Source organism: Malaclemys terrapin, chromosome 4 (assembly GCF_027887155.1).
Source record: "Malaclemys terrapin pileata isolate rMalTer1 chromosome 4, rMalTer1.hap1, whole genome shotgun sequence".
In the NCBI taxonomy this organism is placed as follows: Eukaryota; Metazoa; Chordata; order Testudines; family Emydidae; genus Malaclemys; species Malaclemys terrapin.
In genome coordinates this window covers 29,183,789-29,204,361 of record NC_071508.1, presented here as the reverse complement: position 1 = coordinate 29,204,361, position 20,573 = coordinate 29,183,789, and the positions used below count along the sequence as shown (strand labels likewise).

Genomic DNA, 20,573 nt, shown 5'->3' with positions numbered 1-20,573 from the left:
GACACTACTGTGCTAATAAGCGATGGTCACATCAATACCACCCTATACCGGAAACCTACTGACCGCTACACTTACCTACATGCCTCCAGCTTCCATCCAGGACACACCACACGATCCATTGTCTACAGCCAAGCTCTAAGATATAACCGCATTTGCTCCAATCCCTCGGATAGAGACAAGCACCTACAAGATCTCTATCAAGCATTCTTAAAACTACAATACCCACCTGCTGAAGTGAAAAAACAGATTGACAGAGCCAGACGAGTACCCAGAAGTCACCTCCTACAAGACAGGCCCAACAAAGAAAATAACAGAACACCACTAGCTGTCACCTTCAGCCCCCAACTAAAACCTCCCCAGCGCATCATCAGAGATCTACAACCTATCCTGAAAGATGATCCTTTACTCTCACAGATCTTGGGAGACAGACCTGTCCTCGCTTACAGACAACCCCCCAACCTAAAGCAAATACTCACCAGCAACCACACATCACTGAACAAAACCACTAACCCAGGAACCTATCCTTGTAACAAACCCCGATGCCAACTCTGTCCACATATCTATTCAAGTGACATCATCATAGGACCTAATCACATCAGCCATACCATCAGGGGCTCGTTCACCTGCACATCTACCAATGTGATCTATGCCATCATGTGCCAGCAATGCCCCTCTGCCATGTACATTGGCCAAACCGGACAGTCTCTACGCAAAAGAATTAATGGACACAAATCTGACATCAGGAATCAAAATACTCAAAAACCAGTGGGAGAACACTTTAACCTGTCTGGTCATTCAGTGACAGACCTGCGGGTGGCTATATTACAACAGAAAAACTTCAAAAACAGACTCCAAAGAGAGACTGCAGAGCTAGAATTGATATGCAAACTAGACACAATTAACTCCGGTTTGAATAAGGACTGGGAATGGCTGAGCCATTACAAACGTTGACTATCTCCCCTTGTAAGTATTCTCACACTTCTTATCACACTGTCTGTACTCGGCTAGCTTGATTATCACTTCAAAAGTTTTTTTTTTTTTTTTTTTTTTTTTTTTTCTTTCTCTTAATTAATTGGCCTCTCAGAGTTAGTAAGACAACTCCCACCTGTTTATGCTCTCTGTATGTGTGTATATATATCTCCTCAATATATGTTCCATTCTATATGCATCCGAAGAAGTGGGCTGTAGTCCACGAAAGCTTATGCTCTAATAAATTTGTTAGTCTCTAAGGTGCCACAAGTACTCCTGTTCTTCTTTTTGATTGGCTACTGTTTCTAAGATATTTAAGTTTTTACATTTTATGTCTATGTATATTGTATAGATAGTAGAGTTTTAATAATAAATTGTAAACCTAGGTCTTTTCATGTTTATGGTTGCTTTAATGATAATATTTCACCTGTCCTGTTTATGTAATACTTTAAAAATCAGCAAAAGGGTTATATAAATAAAATTTATTATGAAACAAAAGGCAAAAAAACTATTATGTACATAGTTTAGTCCTATTCAGTGTCTACTCGGCGCTTCTTGGCTTGTCTCTTGTATTCATTAAATGGAGCATCTCTTGTCACTGTCCAGCAATAATCTGCAAGCATTGATGGGCTCCATTTGCCCTGATAGCGTTTCTCCATTGTTGCAATGCCTGGTGAAATCGCTCGCCGTGCTCGTCGCTCACTGCTCTGCAGTTCAGTGGAAAAAAATCTAGATGAGAGTGCAAAAAATGTATCTTTAGTGCCATGTTGCAACCAAGGCTTTTGTATGCCTTGAGGAGGTTTTCCACCAACAACCTGTAGTTGTCTGCCTTGTTGTTTCCGAGAAAATTTATTGCCACTAACTGGAAGGCTTTCTATGCCGTCTTTTCCTTGCCACGCAGTTCATGGTCAAATGCATCATCTCGAAGAAGTTCACGAATCTGAGGACCAACAAAGACACCTTCCTTTATCTTAGCTTCACTTAACCTTGGAAATTTTCCACGGAGGTACTTGAAAGCTGCTTGTGTTTTGTCAATGGCCTTGACAAAGTTCTTCATCAGACCCAGCTTGATGTGTAAGGGTGGTAACAAAATCTTCCTTGATTCAACAAGTGGTGGATGCTGAACACTTTTCCTCCCAGGCTCCAATGACTGTCCGAGTGGCCAATCTTTCTTGATGTAGTGGGAATCTTTTGCACGACTATCCCATTCGCAGAGAAAACAGCAGTACTTTGTGTATCCAATCTGCAGACCAAGCAAGAGAGCAACAACCTTCAAATCGCCACAAAGCTGCCACTGATGTTGGTCATAGTTTATGCACCTCAAAAGTTGTTTCATGTTGTCATAGGTTTCCTTCATATGGACTGCATGACCAACTGGAATTGATGGCAAAACATTGCCATTATGCAATAAAACAGCTTTAAGACTCGTCTTCGATGAATCAATGAACAGTCTCCACTCATCTGGATCGTGAAGGATGTTGAGGGCTGCCATTACACCATCGATGTTGTTGCAGGCTACAAGATCACCTTCCATGAAGAAGAATGGGACAAGATCCTTTTGACGGTCACGGAACATGGAAACCCTAACATCACCTGCCAGGAGATTCCACTGTTGTAGTCTGGAGCCCAACAGCTCTGCCTTACTCTTGGGTAGTTCCAAATACCTGACAAGGTCATTCAGTTCACCTTGTGTTATGAGGTGTGGTTCACAGGAGGAGGATGGGAGAAAATGTGGGTCCTGTGACATTGATGGTTCAGGACCAGAAGTTTCATCCTCTTCCTCGTCTGACTCAAGTGAAAATGATTCTGGTGCATCAGGAACCGGCAGTCCTTCTCCGTGGGGTACTGGGCGTATAGCTGATGGAATGTTTGGATAATGCACAGTCCACTTTTTCTTCTTTGACACACCTTTCCCAGCTGGAGGCACCATGCAGAAGTAACAATTGCTGGTATGATCTGTTGGCTCTCTCCAAATCATTGGCACTGCAAAAGGCATAGATTTCCTTTTCCTGTTCAACCACTGGCGAAGATTTGTTGCACAAGTGTTGCAGCATATGTGTGGGGCCCACCTCTTGTCCTAATCTCCAATTTTGCAGCCAAAATAAAGGTGATAGGCTTTCATAACCATAGTGGTTATACTGCGCTTTTGTGATGCAAAAGTCACTTCACCACAAACATAGCAGAAGTTATCTGCACTGTTCACTCAAGTACGAGGCATCTCTGCTCACTTTGGCTAAACAGAAATGTGTCCCTTTGCAAAATCAAACACTGACAAATAAGAGAGCACGACACTGTATGATTTCTAGAGCTGATATAGGGCAATTTGTTCAGCAGAGTGATGTAAGCTTCGTTATGATTGCATCATCCATGACTTCTAGGAATAACATGATGCAATTCATATCATGTATGACGTAATACCAGCTTCAGATTGCATCATTCATTGTTTTGCCTAAAAAGCAAGTACTGTCCAAACCGAGTCATAGATTTATTCATAGATCCAGTCAAAGATGTATTTTAGTCATTTCTAGTTTAAATTGAGATCCCTTCCCTTTATAACTCACTTATCCTCCGCCATTCCCAAGTCAAGGGTCGTATATACTGACCCAATAGCATATCTTGAAAACTAGAGCCAATCAACAATTTTAAGCATCATTTTCGTTCTCAGTGACCCAGAATTAGTAAAGTTTGACTACATTTATTTCAGAAGCATTTTGGCTGTAGAGCAGTGTAATGAGCAGGCCCTGGCCCTGGGGCAGAGCAACAAAGAGTCAATGGCTCAGGCCCTCAGGCAGGGGCTGAGCAAACAGGTAAACAGCAGGCCCAGGCTCCTGGCTCCGAAGGGCCTGCGAGAGGGTGAGACTGACACCCACAAGTTGGGTGGCAGGGGGGACGCAGGCCCACCCACTCCACTGGGGCCCTGGCAGCGGTAGAAGACCTGCTGTGGTGTCAGTGGGATCCCGGCCGCAACACACTGACATTGGCTCTGGCAGTGCTGCAGCCAGACTAGGGTCTGCTGCCCCCAGGCTACTTCCTAACTCCCCCTCTAGAGGTACCTGGGTCCGGACGGTGTTCTCCAAGGGGTCAAGCACCATGGGCCCCTCAGGGTAACTGGAAAGCGGTAGGCTTGGCAGCTCCCCTGGGTAACTTGCGAGGGGCAGGCTTGACAGCTCATCTGGGCTCTGGTCGTCATCAGATATCAGCTGGTCCAGCCATCTTCGGGTTGGCCGCCGATTGCCGGGGGTCTCCCAGCCAGGAGCTAGGCCACAGGCGTCTGGCTTCTCCGGTGGCTGTACTTCTAGTGAGCTCTGGGGTTGGGATTTTATACTTCCTGTCCTGCGCCTTGACCTCTGGGGGGCGGGCACAGGATTTACTGGCTCCGCCCACTTTGGTGTCTGGAGAGGCTCGTCCATCTCTGGGGCGGCGGGGAACCACACCAACTCACTACACACATACACCCCTCAAGTCTGGCTCCCGCTCATCGGGGCCAGACCCTTCCAAACCTCCCAGGCGGGACAGAAAGTCTGCATTCGCGTGGTCCTTACCCACCCTATGACAAACAGTAAAAGCATAGGGCTGTAGTGCCAGGTACCAGCGCATTATTCTCTTATTATTATTTTTCATTTTGGCCAGCCACTGTAGCGAGGCGTGGTCGGTGACCAATGTGTACGGGGCCCCGAGGATGTAATAACGCAAGGCGTCACAAGCCCATTTCACTGAAAGGGCCTCCTTCTCTACCACCGCATAGTTATTCTCCCGTGGAAACAATTTCCGGCTAATATACAAGACCGGGTGTTCTTCTCCATCAACCTCCTGGGACAGGACGGCCCCAAGTCCTACCTCCGAGGCGTCTGTCTGGAGGATGAACTCCCAGTTGAAGTCTGGGCTATATAGGACTGGTTCCTGGCAGAGATTCCCTTTGAGTGTCTGAAAGGCATCTTCGCACTCCGGGGTCCAAACTACATGCCGGGGGCTGTCCTTGGTCAAAAGCCCAGTCAAGGGGGCTGCAATAGACGCAAAGCAGGGAATAAACCACTGATAGTAGCCAGCAAGTCCCAGAAACTGGCGCACTTGGTGCTTCGTGGTGGGAGGTGGGCAGGCTGCCAGGGCCTGAACCTTTCCCACGCGGGGCTTCACTTGTCCTCTCCCGCTGGTATACCCAAGATATGTGGTCTCTTGCCATCCAATGCAGCATTTTTTTGGATTGGCTGTCAAACCAGCTGCCCGCAGGGAGCTCAGGACCACAGCTACCCACTCTAAGTGGTCCTCCCAATGGCAGCTGTAAACAACCACATCATCTAGGTATGCTGCAGCGTACTCTCGGTGGGGTTGGAGGAGGTGTACATCAGCCATTGAAATGTTGCCAGGGCCCCATGGAGGCCGAAGGGCATTTGAGTAAACTGATACAGGCCCGTGGGGGTGGCAAATGCGGTCTTTTCCCTGAGGCGGGGTCGAGGGGGATCTGCCAGTATCCTTTGCTCAGATTGAGGGTGGTGAGGAAGCGGGCCTCTCCCAACCGTTCATCTACCCAGGGCATCGGATACGCATCGAACTTTGAAATGGCATTGACGCGCTGGAAGTCGATACAGAAATGTCATGTGCCATCGGGCTTGGATACCAGCACTACCGGGCTGCGCCATTTGTTCTGCAATGGTTCAATGATTCCCAGGTCTAGCATAGCCTGTACTTCCTCCTCAACGACTTGCCGCATGCGGTGCGGCAAGGGCCTGATCGACTTCCAGATCACCACCCCAGGCTCCGTCTGAACGGTATGATGAACTAGAGTTGTGTAGCCCAGTTGGACTGTGAAGGTTCATGGGAACGCCTGCAGGAGGCACTGGGTCTGCTTACGTTGCTCCTCAGTAAGTGTCTTCTCGAGCTGGGGTCTGGCGGGGTCCTCTGTCAGGGGTACACGGGGGCCCAGCTCTTGCTCCGGTGGATGGGCTTAATTAAAAGGCTCTCTCGCTCCCGCCCGGGCTTTAGGAGGTTGACAAGGTATCGTTGAGTTTTCTTGCGCCTGTCGGGCTGGTTGATCTCATAGGTGACGGGCCCGACCTTTCGGACCACCACATAAGGCCCTTGCCAACGGGCCAGTAGCTTTGACTCGCTTGAGGGCAGGAGGAGCAGAACCTGATCGCCAGGTCTGAAGTCACGGATCCACATCCCGGTTGTAGGTTTGGGCCTGAGCTTCCTGTGCGGCCTTCAAGTTTTCCCGAGCTAGGGCTCCTGCCTGAGTGAGGTGTTCTTGAAGCTGGAGGACGTACTTCAGAAGGCCCTGGGTTGGTGACAGGGCTTGCTCCCAGGTCTCACACATGAGGTCCCGTGGACGACGTCCATACAATAACTCAAAGGGGGAAAATTTTGTGGAGGAATGGGGTACCTCACGGACTGCGAGAAGCAAGGGCGGGAACAGTTGATCCCATTGACATAGGTCTTCTGGGGGAAACTTGCGCAGCATGTCCTTCAGGATACGGTTAAACCGTTCAACCAAGCCGTCGGTTTGTGGGTGGTAGATGGAGGTGCACAGCTGCTTAATCCCCAGGAGGTCGCGCACCTGCCGCAGCAGCCTGGAGGTGAAGTTGGTGCCCTGGTCAGTGAGGATTTCCCAGGGCAGGCCCACACGGGCGAAGACCTTCACGACTTTGTCAGCGATGGTACTGGCGGTGATGCTCCGTAGTGGGACTGCTTCGGAGAAACGGGTGGCATAGTCCACGATGACCAGCACATACTGAAATCCCGCAATGCTTTTTGGGAGGGGTCCCACCAAATCCATTGCCACTCGCTCGAATGGTGTTTCTACAATGGGCATGGGAATCAATGGGGCCTTGGGCGTCCGTGGGGAGCAGCTAGCTGACATTCCAGACAGGAACTACAATAGTTCCTCACCTCCTGATGCACCGCAGGCCAGAAGAACCATGTCAGAATTCGAGTGAGGGTCTTTTCATGGCCCAAGTGCCCTGCAGCTGGGATGTCATGGGCGAGTTTCATTACAGCTCTTCGGTGACATCGAGGCACAAGCAGTTGGGTCTGGAGCTCTCCGGTGCAGGGGTCTTGTTTCACCCGATAGTGACAGTCGTGGCGCAACTCGAAATGGGGCCACAACTTTGCCTGGTATGGATCGATCAGGGTCCCATCGACGCTAGTTGCTCATACGCTCAACAGAGGGTAGGGTCCTCCCTTTGGTCCCAGCAAAAGTCAGTGCTAAGCCTGGGTTTGATGGCGGGCCCCAGCGGGGGGTCCTCGGGCTCTCCTCCCTGTCCGTTGTGGTCCAGTTCCTCCCCTTCCTCTGAGCGGGTCTCAGGGCAGCCCCCTTCCAGTGCTGGGGTGACTTCAGGGCCTTCCTCGGTGTTCAAACAAAGGACCCCTGGGAACTCTGGCCAATCACATCCCAGGATCACCGGGTAGGCTAGTTGAGAAGCCAGGCCGACTACCATCAGCCATGTGACCCCATCCACGGTTAGCCGGACTCGGGCACTGGGGCAGGGCCGTACGTCACCATGGATGCACTGCAGCCGGATCGTCCCCAGGTGCGGGTCAGCCAGGAGGCCTAAGCTTTGACAAATTAGCATCTGGCCGCAGCCTGAATCAATCAGGACAATCCCCTACAACTACTGGCACCGTAATCTTGGTGGCCTGCGGCCGTTGGGCGCAGGTTTCCCCCGCACAAATGTGACCGAAGCTGCAATCCATTCCGGTGCAGTCACATTGCAAGTGTCTGTATTTCCCGCAGGAAAAACAGGGTCCAAGCTCTGGGCGCTCAGGTCAGGTCCCTTAGGGGGGCTTGTTGAACCGGCACCTCGGGATGTCTATACCGGGGCTCCTGGCCCCGCAAAGGGTTTCGCAGTTCGGTCCGGGCGCTCCCCTTCTTCTCTAGGATAGGGCGCTCAGGCCCTGGTGGGTGGGCTCAAATAGCTGGTCCCACTGGGGCTTCAGCCGCAAGGAAATCCTCCATCAGAGCGACGGCATAGCTAGCGTCGCAGGCCAAAGGCGGAGGACCGAGGCCTTCCTCGCGGCAAGAGGATGTGGACAAACTGTTCCAGGATAACTTGCTCAGTGAGTTCATCTGGGCTTCATTTCTCGGGCTGTAGCCACCACTTGCACGCCTCCCTCAGCTCCTGGGCCACCAATCGTGGTCGGGTGCGAGTAGGGTAGGTCAGACTCCAGAACCGCCGGAAGGCTTCTGGGCTGACGTCCAAGGCATCTAGGATCGCTGCCTTTACCTGGGTATAGTCCCGTGCCTCTGGTACACAGTTTGGGTGGTCCCGGTCAGATATGGGGCCAGGAGGGTGGCCCATTGATCACGGGCTCACCCTGCAACCAGCACCATTCTTTCAAAAGTTACCAAAAAGGCTTCGGGGTCATCATCGGGTCCCATCTTGGTCAGCAGCACTGGTGCAGTGGTGCGGGGTGACCCGGCCGTGTTTCCTGGCTGGGGATCTGGGGTGCGAGGCAGTGCTGTCGCCAGCTGCTGCAGGCATTGCCACGGGTGTTCCTGGTGCTGAACCCCCAGGTCCCGAATCAGCTGCTGCTGCTGTGCTCCCAGCTGCTGGATGAGATGCTGCTGCTGCTGGGCCACATGCTGCCACTCCTGGCTCTCTGTCAGGAGCTTGATAAGTTTGTCCACATCCATGGCTTTTTCTGGGGTACGTTCCCCCCCACGCCCCTTCTCACAGGGGACGAGGGCTTGTGCCCACATTCTCCACCACGTGTAGAGGGGTTTGGCCGGGGCTCGTCCCTCTCCGGGGCGGCGAGGAACCACACAGTCTCGCTACTTCCTTTCAGTTGTGACGGGGAATTAGCCTGGCCGCGGGGGTCTCGCGCCGCAAAACGTAACAGTTATTCACACCCAGTCGGCGGGCAGTAGTGAGTCATGGGCTCAGGTCCTCAGCCAGGAGCTGAGCAACTTTTATATAATGAGCAGGCCCCGGCCCTGGGGCGGAGCAACAAAGAGTCAATGGCTCAGGCCCTCAGGCAGGGGCTGAGCAAACAGGTAAACAGCAGGCCCAGGCTCCTGGCTCCGAAGGGCCTGCGAGAGGGTGAGACTGACACCCACAAGTTGGGTGGCAGGGGGGATGCAGGCCCACCCACTCCACTGCGTCCCAGCCTGGGGCCCTAGCAGCGGTAGAAGACCTGCTGCGGTGTCAGTGCGATCCCGGCCGCAACACACTGACATTGGCTCTGGCAGTGCTGCAGCCAGACTAGGGTCGGCTGCCCCTGGGCTATGTCCTCCCAGGGGTCAAGCACCATAGAATCCTCAGGGTAACTGGCGAACGGTAGGCTTGGCAGCTCCTCTGTGTAACTTGCGAAGGACAGGCTTGACAGCTCCTCCGGGCTCTGGTAGGCACCAGGCATTGGCCAGTCTGGCCAGTCTTCGGGTCGGCCGCCGACTGCCGGGGTCTCCCAACCGGGAACTAGGCCACAGGCGTCTGGCCTCTCCAGTGGCTGTACTTCTAGTGAGCTCTGGGGTTGGGCTTTTATACTTCTTGTCCCGTGCCTTGACCTCTGGGGGGCAGGTGCAGGATTCACTGGCTCCGCCCACTTTGGTGTCCGGAGAGGCTCATCCCTCTCCGGGGCGGTGGGGAACCAGACCGCCTCGCTACACGCCCACTGGGACAAAGGCCCATCTCACTGCAGGGCCCTGCCTCCCCTGCAGGTGCCCGGACAGCTCCCTGGGCTCCAGTTTCTGACCCGGCTTCCCAGCTTGCCCAGGGCCCCCCGAGTAGCCAGCCCAGTGGCGGCGACTCTCAACACCAGGCTGCTGGGATCCTGGGGGCACCTGTTTTTTAAGCTCAGTGAAGTCTGTTTCCATCCCCATCGGGCTCATTGATTGAAAAGCCAGGAGGAAAGAGCTCAGAGGCCTGGGTTCTAGGCCCAGCTCTGCCACTGGCCTCCTGGCTGACCTTGGGTAAGTCACTTCACCGCTCAGTGCCTCAGTTGCCCCACCTCTTAGATGGGGCTGATTGGCCAGCCCTCCTGGGGTTAATTAGGTAAGGGCTGTCCAGTGCGTAGAGAGCTAGCAAAACACCAAGCACTGGGCAGTGCACCGGGTGGAAAGCTGGCTGCCCCATCCCTCTGGCACTGGATTTGACCGTCCTGCTGGAGGGGCTGGAGTCGAGCAGGCTGTTGATGCAATGAGCATGGCTCTCGATGGACCCTGCTGGCAGCCAGGGGAAGCCCAAAACCAATGGACGAGGGGGAGGCAGTGTCAGACACAGGAGATGGTTCTCAGGTAGACACCAGGCCACCCCAGCCAGGAGTGCTTTGCGGAACTATCATTAGAAGGGGTTTAAATGCAGGGGCTGGCAGTAGGGGCTCGGAGGGAATTTCTGAGAGGTTCTAATGAGCAGCCTAATGGGGAGCTGATCATCCACACCCAGCTCCCCTGTCAACTGACCAAAATCAGCCCTGCTCCATTGGCTCCAACAGAGCTGGGACACTTGACACCAGAGAAGACCTGATGCCAATGGAGTTACAGCGGATTGACATCAGCTGGGATCTGGCCTGTTGGATCCAATGGAGCTATGGATGATTTACACCAGCTGGGATCTGACCCATTGGCTCCTGTGACAGGTATTGCAATCCCAGCTAGTATTTGGGGGACCCTATTGTGTTAAGTTTCTGTCACTGTGGGCCAGGCACTGTATGCAGCTCCAGGGAGAAGGGCCACCCCAGCTCCTCCTGGAACCAAAGCTAGTGGGAGGCAATGAGGTAACTCACTCAGGCTGTAAAGGACCCAAAGGACATGAAAAGAGGAACTTCTTGTCTTCCTGGCACATCAGTGCTGGGAGCCTGCGTAACAAATCAGAGCAACTGGCATTGCTCATTTCTGACCATAAATTTGGTCTAGTTGGTGTTACTGAAATCCGAAGGGACGATTCCCATGATTGGGATGTTAAAGTCAAGGGTTATAACCTAGTAAGGAAGGACCGAGTGGGCAAAAAGGGTGGGGGGAGAAAAGTGGCACTGATAACTCGGAAGAAAATTATCTTGAATACTAACGGTCAATGTCCTAACAGATAAAGCACAAGGTGGGGAATTAGTTGGGGTCTGCTACCGAGCCCCAAATCACACTTGGGAATGGGATGAGCGGCTCCTTATGCACTGATCTATCATGTGTAGGGAAACGTGTGATCATGGGGGACTTCAATTTGAGTGACATGCGGAAGGTCTCCTGCAGCCAACACTAAAACATCCTTGGAATTTCTAAATATTATAGATGACAATTTCCTAACTCAAAAAGTGTTGCAGCCAACATAGGGGATTCTGTATTAGACCTTGTCCTAACAGACAGAGAGGAACTAAAACTCAATGCTAGCTTAGGTACAAGTGATCATGACTTGCTCACATTTATAATTTGCCAGCAGAGCAGAGACCAGACCAGTAATAAATACACTTGGTGTTCTGCTAATGGGGCCAATTTCACAAAGCTAAAACAACTATGAGCCAAACCACCTGGGAAGAAGAATTCAATCAGAAAAAATGTGAACACTAATTGGGAATCATTTCAGCACATCTTCCTGGATGCCCCAAAAGTCATAAGCGAGGAAGAGGGCTGCACTTCATTAAACACCAGCCTGGTTTGGAGGGGAAGTAAAGGCAGCTAAAGCAAAATGCATATATGGAACACATAGGAGAAAGGGGAAGGTAATAGGAATGAGCAGAAGTCAGAAGCTAGGAGCTGTAAATAATTGATAAGGGAAGCCATGATAGGGTGTGCACTCACACCAGCACTGGCAGGGTTAACTAGGGCCTGAGAGGCAGGTTAGGTTACCTCACCTCACCTGACAGCAGGAGGGCCAGGGTTAACTGAGAGAGAAGCCCAGCTGGGGAAGGGCTGTTTAATGACCAGGACATGGGCAGTCATGCCTAATGGTTAGAACCCAGTGCCAAGCCCAAGCTCAGAGCCAGAGACAGCATCGGGGGTCAGGTGTAGGAGCAGGGCCCTAGAGTGTGGCAGGAGTTGGGAGCAGGCAGGGTCTGGGATATGGAGGCCAGGAGGAGGCAGGTAAGCAGGAGGGGTCTCTAGTAGCAGCCAACTAGGATTCCTCCAGTAGCCCAAACAACTTCCTGCACCTCTTCCTGATTTAAATAGAGCTCCTCAGCCAATCGAAGATGCTGGATTTTCCCCCAATCAGAAGCTTTGAGGGCAGGGCCCTTTGCAATCGAGCACTTCACTGGTTCCCTTCTGCAGTGGGTCAGGTGAGCTGCTGGGTGGCAGTTGTGGCCTGATCACAACCTAGTGCCCCAAGAGCCAGGGTTCAAGGCCTGTAATCCGTTGCCTCTCCCCTAGGGAGCCTGCCGGCTGGCCGTGGCCTGGGGTTTTGGGGAAGGTGTTTACCAAGTAAGGAGGGCGGATGTGTCGCCAGCTCCCAAGAGTGCTCTTCAGGACTGTAGCCTTCCCAATCCCCAAAATACCAGAGTTTATCCAGATGCACTTTTAGGTCATCTTGGGTTTGGCGTATCCTTTGTCCCCAGTCCAGGGCTGCTGGGTTGTGGGTAGCTTTGGGCAGAACTAGGGATGGAATCCTGTAATGGCGTAAGCACCCGCCTCTCATGAGTGCCCCCTTTGTGGTCAGCTGGTTCTTTCAGCCCCCTGGCCGAGTCACACACACTGTCCCCCCTTCCGGGGTATACCAGTCTCTAACTCTCACTCACGGCCCTGGTATGGGACTGTAGCACCAAGGCTTATGCCCCGAGGCCCTGTCTTCTTTAACATCCGACTGTACCCTCGGATGGTGTCCTTTTGGCAGCGCTCCCTGAGCTCAGTCTTCAACCAGACCAGCAGGGCCCATCACGGTACCCTTGCCCAGCCTGGCTAGGTTATGGTCCGTCCCCTGGGTGCAGCCTGTCTGCACTGACCTGTCCATGGTCCTTCTGTTCTTCCTGACAGCCAGCAGGCACCCGGTCTTTGGCAGCCTTCCCTGGGCTCAGTCCCGCCTGCAGTGAGCTGTCTGTAGTCCTGCTGCTCTTCCAGCCAGTCAGGCACCCAGTACTCCCTCTTCGAGCACCAGGCAGCAACTGACTGCTCTGCCTCTGCTGCTTCCTTTTACAGGGCCCTTCTGGCCTCTGATTGGCCGCTCCCGCAGTCCCTCTGATTGGTTGTTTCTCTGCAGCCACTCTAGGCTGGACTGGAGGACTTCTCCTCTGGAGAACATCTGGAGGACTTCTCCTCTGCTCTTTTCTAGGGTGGGGTGAGGCAGGGCCATGAGGCCTCCAGCATGGAGGGGGGGGAGTCTCCCGACCTAGTCCACTCTGTCACAAATCCATAACTTGAAACAAAGGGGCTTTGCCCCACAGTCACATGTTCTGCCGGAGGCAGCAGCAAGGCCCAGTCGTTCTGGTGGAAGTTGATGTAACATCGAAGATACTGCTCCAGGATCTGGTTGGCTCTCTCCACTTGATCATTAGTCTCAGGGTGATAGGCGAAGGAGAGACGGGAGCGTATGCCCCAAATCCAGAGAGCTTCTCACCAAAAGTGGGAGATAAATTGTGCACTGCAGTCGGAGATGAAGTGCTCTGGGAGGCCATGGAGGCAGATGACTTGGTCCATCCAGAGCCAGGAGGAGGAGGGTAGGCCAGTTCAGGGGATGAAGTGTGCCGTCTTCATGAGGTGGTCCACAACTGTCAGGATGGTCATGAACCCATTGGACGTATGTAGTTCTACTACAAAGTCTAAGGTGGTGACTGTCTAGGGGACAGGTAGAATCTGAAGGGGTTGCAGGAGTCCCAAGGGATTATTGTGCGGTGCCTTTGGAGTGGGTGCATACATTGCAAGAGGCCACATAGGCCTGGGGATGTGGCTCATATGCGAGGCCACCAGAAGACTTGAGAGATGAGCCGCTGAGTGTTGAAGTGACCAAAATGTCCTGCCAGGGGAAGTCATGGCATACCTGTAGTGCTGCAGTCCTTGAAGGCCTGGGAGGAACATATATACGCCCCTTTACGTAGGTTACCCTGTCTCAGACATCGTGGGGTTCCCTACTTATGGCTTCCTGTTTGATTGGTGGGAACTAATAGGCTGATCTTTTGAGGGGGAGCAGATCTTGGCGGGGAGCTGCACCCAGAAAGTTATGAGGCATGAGGATGTACGAGGTTTCCAGTTCAAGTCATTTTGGCGAGTGTAATATTCGCCCTTCCAGGACAAAGCTATGGTTGGTTCCTGGGCAATAGGAGATTACGAAATTAAAGTGTTTAAACAATAAGGTCCACCGAAGGCAACGTTGGTTAACAGCCATGGCCCTACACTGACATTCAAAGATCTTATGGTCAGTGTACACCTGCAGGGGATACCAGGAACTTTCTAGATAGCGGCACCACTCTTCAAAAAGTGTTCTTAATTGCCAGGAGTTCTCTGTTCAAAATCCCATCATTTTGCTCTGCTGGTGTGAGTTCCCTGGAGTAGAAGGTGCTTGGAGATAGTAGTTGTTGAGCACCTCTTCCAATTGGAAGCATCTGCCTTGAGGATGAAGGCTGGCATGGCCTCAGGGTGGGCCAATATGGGAGCAGTGGTAAATGTGAGTTTTAATTGTTCAAAGGCCTGCCAGGCCTCAGGAGACCAGAGGAACCTGATGTTTTTGCAGAGCAGGGCAGTGAGGGGGACAATCTGCTCTGAGAACCTCAGGATGAACCACTGGTAGAAATTCATGAACCCCAAGAAGCATTGTCATTCATGAATAGTCTGTGGTGCCGCCATTCTGGACTGCCTTTACTTTGCACGGGTCCATTTTGATACTGGCAGGAGATAGGATGAACCCTAGAAATTCTACAGAGGCTCTAGTTAGTTAAGTCTCGTTGTGTGCCTTGGCTTCTCTAGATACTTGTGTTATTTGTTTGTATTTATCCTTTGTCATTTGACCTAGTTTCCACTTATTGTAGGACTCTTTTTATGAGTTTCAGATCATTGAAGATCTCCTGGTTAAGCCAGGGTGGTCTCTGGCCATACTTCCTATCTTTCCAACAAAATGGGATAGTTTGCTTTTGTGCCCTTAATAATGTCTCCTTGAAAAACCTCCAACTGTCTTGAACAGTTTTTCCCCTTAGACTTGTTTCCCATGGGGTCTTACCTACCAACTCCCGCTGAGTTTACTAAAGTCTGCCTTCTTGAAATCCATTGTCTTTACTGTGCTGTTTTCCCTCCTATCATTCCTTAGAATCACAAACTCTACCATTTCATGATCACTTACACCCAAGCTACCTTTCACTTTCAAATTCTCAACCAGTTCCTCCCTATTTGTTTCTCCACCTTCTGAAATAAAAAATGTCTCCATTGCATTCCAAGAACTTGCTGGATAATCTGTGTCCTGCTGTGTTATTTTCTGGGTAGTTGAAGTCTGCCCCATCACCACCATGTCCTGTGCTTTGGATCATAGGCGCCGACTCCGTGGGTGCTCCAGGGCTCAGCATCCACCAGTCACAGGAGGTGCTTGGGGGAGAGTGGAGAGCAGCGAGCGATGGGTTGGTGGAGGTTCGGGGGAGGGGGCAGAGTGTGGGGGGGGAAGAAGTGGAGCGAGGACAGGGCCTCGGGGGAAGGGGAGGAATGGGGGCGGGAAGAGGTGGAGTGAAGGTGAGGCCTAGGGGGAACGGGCGGAGTGGGGGTGGAACACCCACGTGGAAAAATAAAAGTGAGCGCCTCTTCTTTGGATGATTTTGTTAGTTGTTTATAAAAAGCCTCATCCACCTCTTCTTCCTGGTTAGGTGTCTGTAGTAGACCCCTACCATGGCATCATCTTTTTATCCTTACCCAGATAAACGACTGGAGGTACGGCCTGTTTTAAAGACTTGGGCTATTGGGCTGGGTTTCTCCAACCCCTTCAGCGCTGGCCTAGCTCTGCTCGCACTGAATGCAATGGGCATTCTGAGCATTGACTCCAGTGTTGTTATGTCATGGACCGGGCCATGACTGTGCTCGGTTCTGTACAAAGAGAACACAACGAGGGTCCCTGCCCCAAATAGCTGACAATCTAATGGGAGCAGAGTTAGGCCAGTGCTGGGTGCTTCTAAAACCCCCACTCTCCAGGCATGTCTACACTAAAAACCTAAGTCCACCTATGTTAGGTCAACTTACAGCCACCGCAGTAAGTACTACAGTGGTGCATGTTCACACTACCCTCCCTGTGGCAGGGGTGCGTGTGCTCACCAGAAGCGCTTCCAAGGACTGAAGAGAGGCAGTGGGGGGCGGGGGGGGGGGGGACTGAGAGCCCAGCTGCCCCTGGGATCCCAGCTGCCCCTGGGATCCCAGCTGCCCCTGGGATCCCAGCTCTGTGAGCTCTGTGCCCGGAGTCCAGGCAAGACTCTGGGAAGCCGCTGGGCTCCTGGTGGGGAAGCCTCCATGCAGCAGCTGGACTGGGAGCTGGGAGCCGCCCCTCCTGCCCTGGTGACAGCCTGGCTTTCTTGTGAATTTCACGGCTCCAGCATGGAGACATGAAATCGACAAAAATGACAGCCAACATGGACACTGCGTTGCCCTAACTACACCGACATAAGTGCTACTCCTCTCACAGAGGTGGAGTTATGATGTCGGTGTAGTAGGGCACTTACATCGGCGGGCGCAAGGCTGTAGTGTGTACACTGCCATAATTAGGTCAATGTAAGTTACCTGATGTCAACCTAACTCCGCAGTGCAGACCAAGCCTCAGAGTTTGCTTGACAATACGCTGAAAACCTTCCCCCTCCCATCACCAGGGCCGGCTCCAGGCACCAGCATAGCAAGCAGGTGCCTGGGGCGGCCAATGAAGAGAGGGGTGGCACGTCCGGCAGTTCGGCGGCAATTTGGCGGTGGGGCTGTCACTCCCTCTGGGAGCAAAGGACCTCCCACCAAATTGCCGCCGTAGAATGAAGCAGCGCTAGAGCTGCCGCCAAATTGCTGCCGATCGTGGTCAGGACTAGTGAGCGTAGCTCACATCTCTGGGTCAGGCTGACCCCCAGGTGTGGGATCAAGGAGGACATTCCCTCCAAGCCCCTTGGGGGAGACTGTCCCTGGAGCACGGAGTGGGGGTCAGCTGGGCTTGCCCCATTCAAACCCTATTTCAACCGCTGCGGGGAGGGTTGGGGGGACACACGGCACAGACCTATCCTGTCTTCCTATAGCAGCTTTTGGGGAGTAAAGGCCCTGGGGTGTCAGGGTGATGTTTGGGGAGATGGCCAGAAACTCTGAAGGGCTTTAGGAGCACACGTCCGGCGGACTTTCACATCCCTTCTGAAAATGACCCCGTCACAGTTAGGCTGTCAGAAGGCGTTGGCAGGACTAGCCCCGTCTGAAAGAGAGCAGAACTCAGGGCCAAGCATTGCAGGGCTCAGCCCTCACAGTGGCCATAACGTCAGGCCTTGCGTGATGCCACAATGGTGCTGTTAATAACAAGCCCTGCTGGGTCGACAGGGAGGTTTGAACTTGGGGCTGTCAGCGGGGCTGATGGTGCAGGAGGGGGGCCTGGTTCAGTGAAATGACCAGGCCTGGCACCTAGGAGCAGCAACGGACCCATAAATCTCTTCTGTGCCCAGCCACTGGGGGGGACAGTCTCATGCTGTCCTAGTGCTGGTGTCGAATGTGTGGTGTCTCTAGCCATGGGACCGGGGCATTGTCAGGGCAAAGACACCTCTAAACACTGCCTCCCTGTGGGGCTGCCTGTGCAGGAGGAGATGCCGGTGAAGCTGTGTGACTCACCCATTGGAGACGGACGGTGTGGGCTTCCCTGTTCTGGAATGTAACGTGAACGCTCCCATCCTGCCAGGAAACAGAGAGGGAGAGTTAGCTTGGACCTTTCCCTAGGCTCCCTGAGAACATATGCTGCCTGGGGCCGATCACCACCAGGGAGAGCCTGGAGAGCCAGGCCAACACTCCTGAACCAATCCCCGGAGGTCTCCCCAAACTGTCTCCTGGGGACAAGGAAGGGAGGGCCCAGAATGACACAGACACACCTAGGCATGTGTCTGACCAGCCCCCAATATTTCACCAAAGCGGGGGGGGGGGGGGGTGTCTCTGCCAAAAGCTAAGCACCAGTTGATTGCTGGCCTGTGGCTGAATGTTCGGACTATGTCACATGGAGGATCCTGGGTTCCAAACCCATGGAAGTGAACCGGGTCACTTGCAGCAAGGGGTCTCAGAGCTGGCTCAACACTGAGAACCATGGGCATGCGGGGAGCCGACCCAGCAGTGTGCCTAGTCTGGAGACTGTGCAGGGCAAAGCATCCCCAACAGAAACACTGAATAGGGGCCCATCAGGACTGAGCTGCAGCTAATGAAACATCCTGATTATGAACAGAGACAAGAGCCTCGGGCTATACAAGGAGGGAAAATGGCCCCAAATGTTGTTCATCACAGAGGAGAGACTCTGCTAGCAGAAGTGTCTCACAGGGGAGGATCCCAGCTCCAGTCACTGAACCAGTGCCGTGCAGAAGGAACCTGTCAATACGTGTGGGCTCTGGACTGTACGTTACATTTTCCTTGTACCTGGAACCTAGTGTGTCCAAACCCTTTGATGTGCTTTTATCGACAGTGGCTGGTTTCAATAGCCAGGATCATGGTGCCGGCCGGGTGCCAGCAAGGGGAGCATGGGCAGCTGCGGTGGGATGATAACTCTGGGGCAGGCAGGCAGCTCAGCAGTGCAGGCCACAGCTGACAGTAGGAAAGGGCCCAGTAGCTGCTCCCCCGAGGGCGGCTGGGATCCATGGCCACGCGCCCAACTGTGCCGCAGCAGGGACCTGGAAGGCTCATTCAGCCCCCTGGCATAGAATGGGAACCCCAGACAGGTGCATAGACAGGCTGCCAGATGGTCCCAGGGACACACTACCCCGCTGGCAGACCACTGTCACTGGGTCCCTCCTTAGGCTAGCATGGGAATCTCCCTCGGGCTGGCATGAAGAGCCCTGCGGCCTGGCACTGGGGCTGCCTTAGGCCTGCACTGTGGGGGCGGCCCCCTACCATAGAGCTTCACACCTAAGGCGGCATCTCAATGAGCCAGTCCCAAGCCCAGCACCCTCCTTCAGCTGCCCTGTCTGCCCATCTCGCTCCCACCCCTGAAAGGGACCCCCCCCAGTTCAGTTCCACCAACTGCAGAGGCTGCCAAGGAGCCTCCAAAAGCAGCAGATTCCAGAGCCCTGCCTGCCGCTGGCTGCCCTGGCACCCCTCAGAGATGCTGCTGCAAAGGATTCTGGGGCATGTGTGGAGAACTAAAGGCCCCCATGTTGGGACGACTGGAGGGTGGGATCCAGAGTGGGGTGCGGAGTGCAATGCAGGGCCAGGGCAGAGCTGCCGAGAAGCCTGGCACTGAGCCGCGCCCCCACCTCAGCCGGGCAGCAAGGATGGGGAATGGTGCATTGCAGACCTGCCCGCCCCTTTCCCCGTCCCTCTGTCTCTGTGGAGCTCTGCTCTCTATCCATGGACACTCATTGACTGAGCCCAACAGGAATGCTTTGGATGGGGGAGATAAGATCACGAAAGGAGGTGGCAGAACCTGTGTGTTTGCCAGGGGTTAAACTCCTGGAACCTTGGCAAGCTCACCAGCCTGTCTCCAGCACCCATCCAAGTGCTTTGGCAGGCGCCAGGGTTCCTACTCTGGGCAGGGAGCTTCGGGCTGGAGGCATGGCTGGGGGGCTAATATGAGGAGGAAAGGAGTCCAGGAGAGCTGGCTGTATTTTAAAGAAGCCTTATTGAGGGCGCAGGAACAAACCATCCCGAAGTGCAGAAAGAATAGCAAATATGGCAGGCGACCAGCTTGGCTTAACAGTGAAATCTTCGGTGAGCTTAAACTCAAAAAGGAAGCTTACAAGTGGAAATTTGGTCAGATGACTAGGGAGGAGTATAAAAATATTGCTAGAGCATGCAAGGGTGTAATCAGGAAGGCCAAAGCACAATTGGAGTTGCAGCTAGCAAGAGATGTGAAAGGTAACAAGAAGGTATGCTAGCAACAAGAAGAAGGTCAGGGAAAGTGTGGGACCCTTACTGAATGGGGGAGGCAATCTAGTGACAGATGATGTGGAAAAAGCTGAAGTACTCGATGCTTTTTTGCCTCGGTCTTCACAGATAAGGTCAGCTCCCAGACTGCTGCACTGGGCAACACAGTATGGGAAGGAGGTGAGCAGCCCTCAGTGGTGGAAGAACAGGTTAAGGACTATTTAGAGAAGCTGGACATGCACAAGTCCATGGGGCCTGATTCAATGCATCCAAGGGTGCTGAGGGAGTTGGCTGACGTGATTGCAGAGCCATTGGCCATTATCTTTGAAAACTCGTGGCGATCGGGGGAGGTCCCGGACGATTGGAAAAAGGCAAATATAATGCCCATCTTTAAAAAAGGGAGGAAGGAGAACCCGGGGAACTACAGACTCTCTGCCTGACCAACCTGATTGCCTTCTATGATGAGATAACTGGTTCTGTGGATGAGGGGAAAGCAGTGGACGTGATATATCTTGACTTTAGCAAAGCTTTTGATACGGTCTCCCACAGTATTCTTGCCAGCAAGTTAAAAAAGTATGGATTGGATGAATGGACTCTAAGATAGATAGAAAGCTGACTAGAGCATCAGGCTCAATGGGTAGTGATCAACAGCTCAATATCTAGCTGGCAGCCGGTATCAAGGGGAGTGCCCCAGGGGTCTGTCTTTGGGTCAGTTTTG

General features: G+C 53.1%; 1 protein-coding gene across 2 annotated transcripts in view; it reads right to left on the bottom strand.

Annotated features, from left to right (window-relative positions):
- Positions 1-20,573, bottom strand: part of CPNE5 (copine 5) — a 192,129-nt gene that overhangs the window by 116,170 nt on the left and 55,386 nt on the right. For both annotated transcript variants that reach the window (XM_054028328.1, XM_054028329.1), the window contains exon 7: positions 17,627-17,686. In XM_054028328.1, coding sequence (XP_053884303.1) covers positions 17,627-17,686 — 60 coding nt within the window. The remainder of the gene's footprint in view (positions 1-17,626; positions 17,687-20,573) is intronic.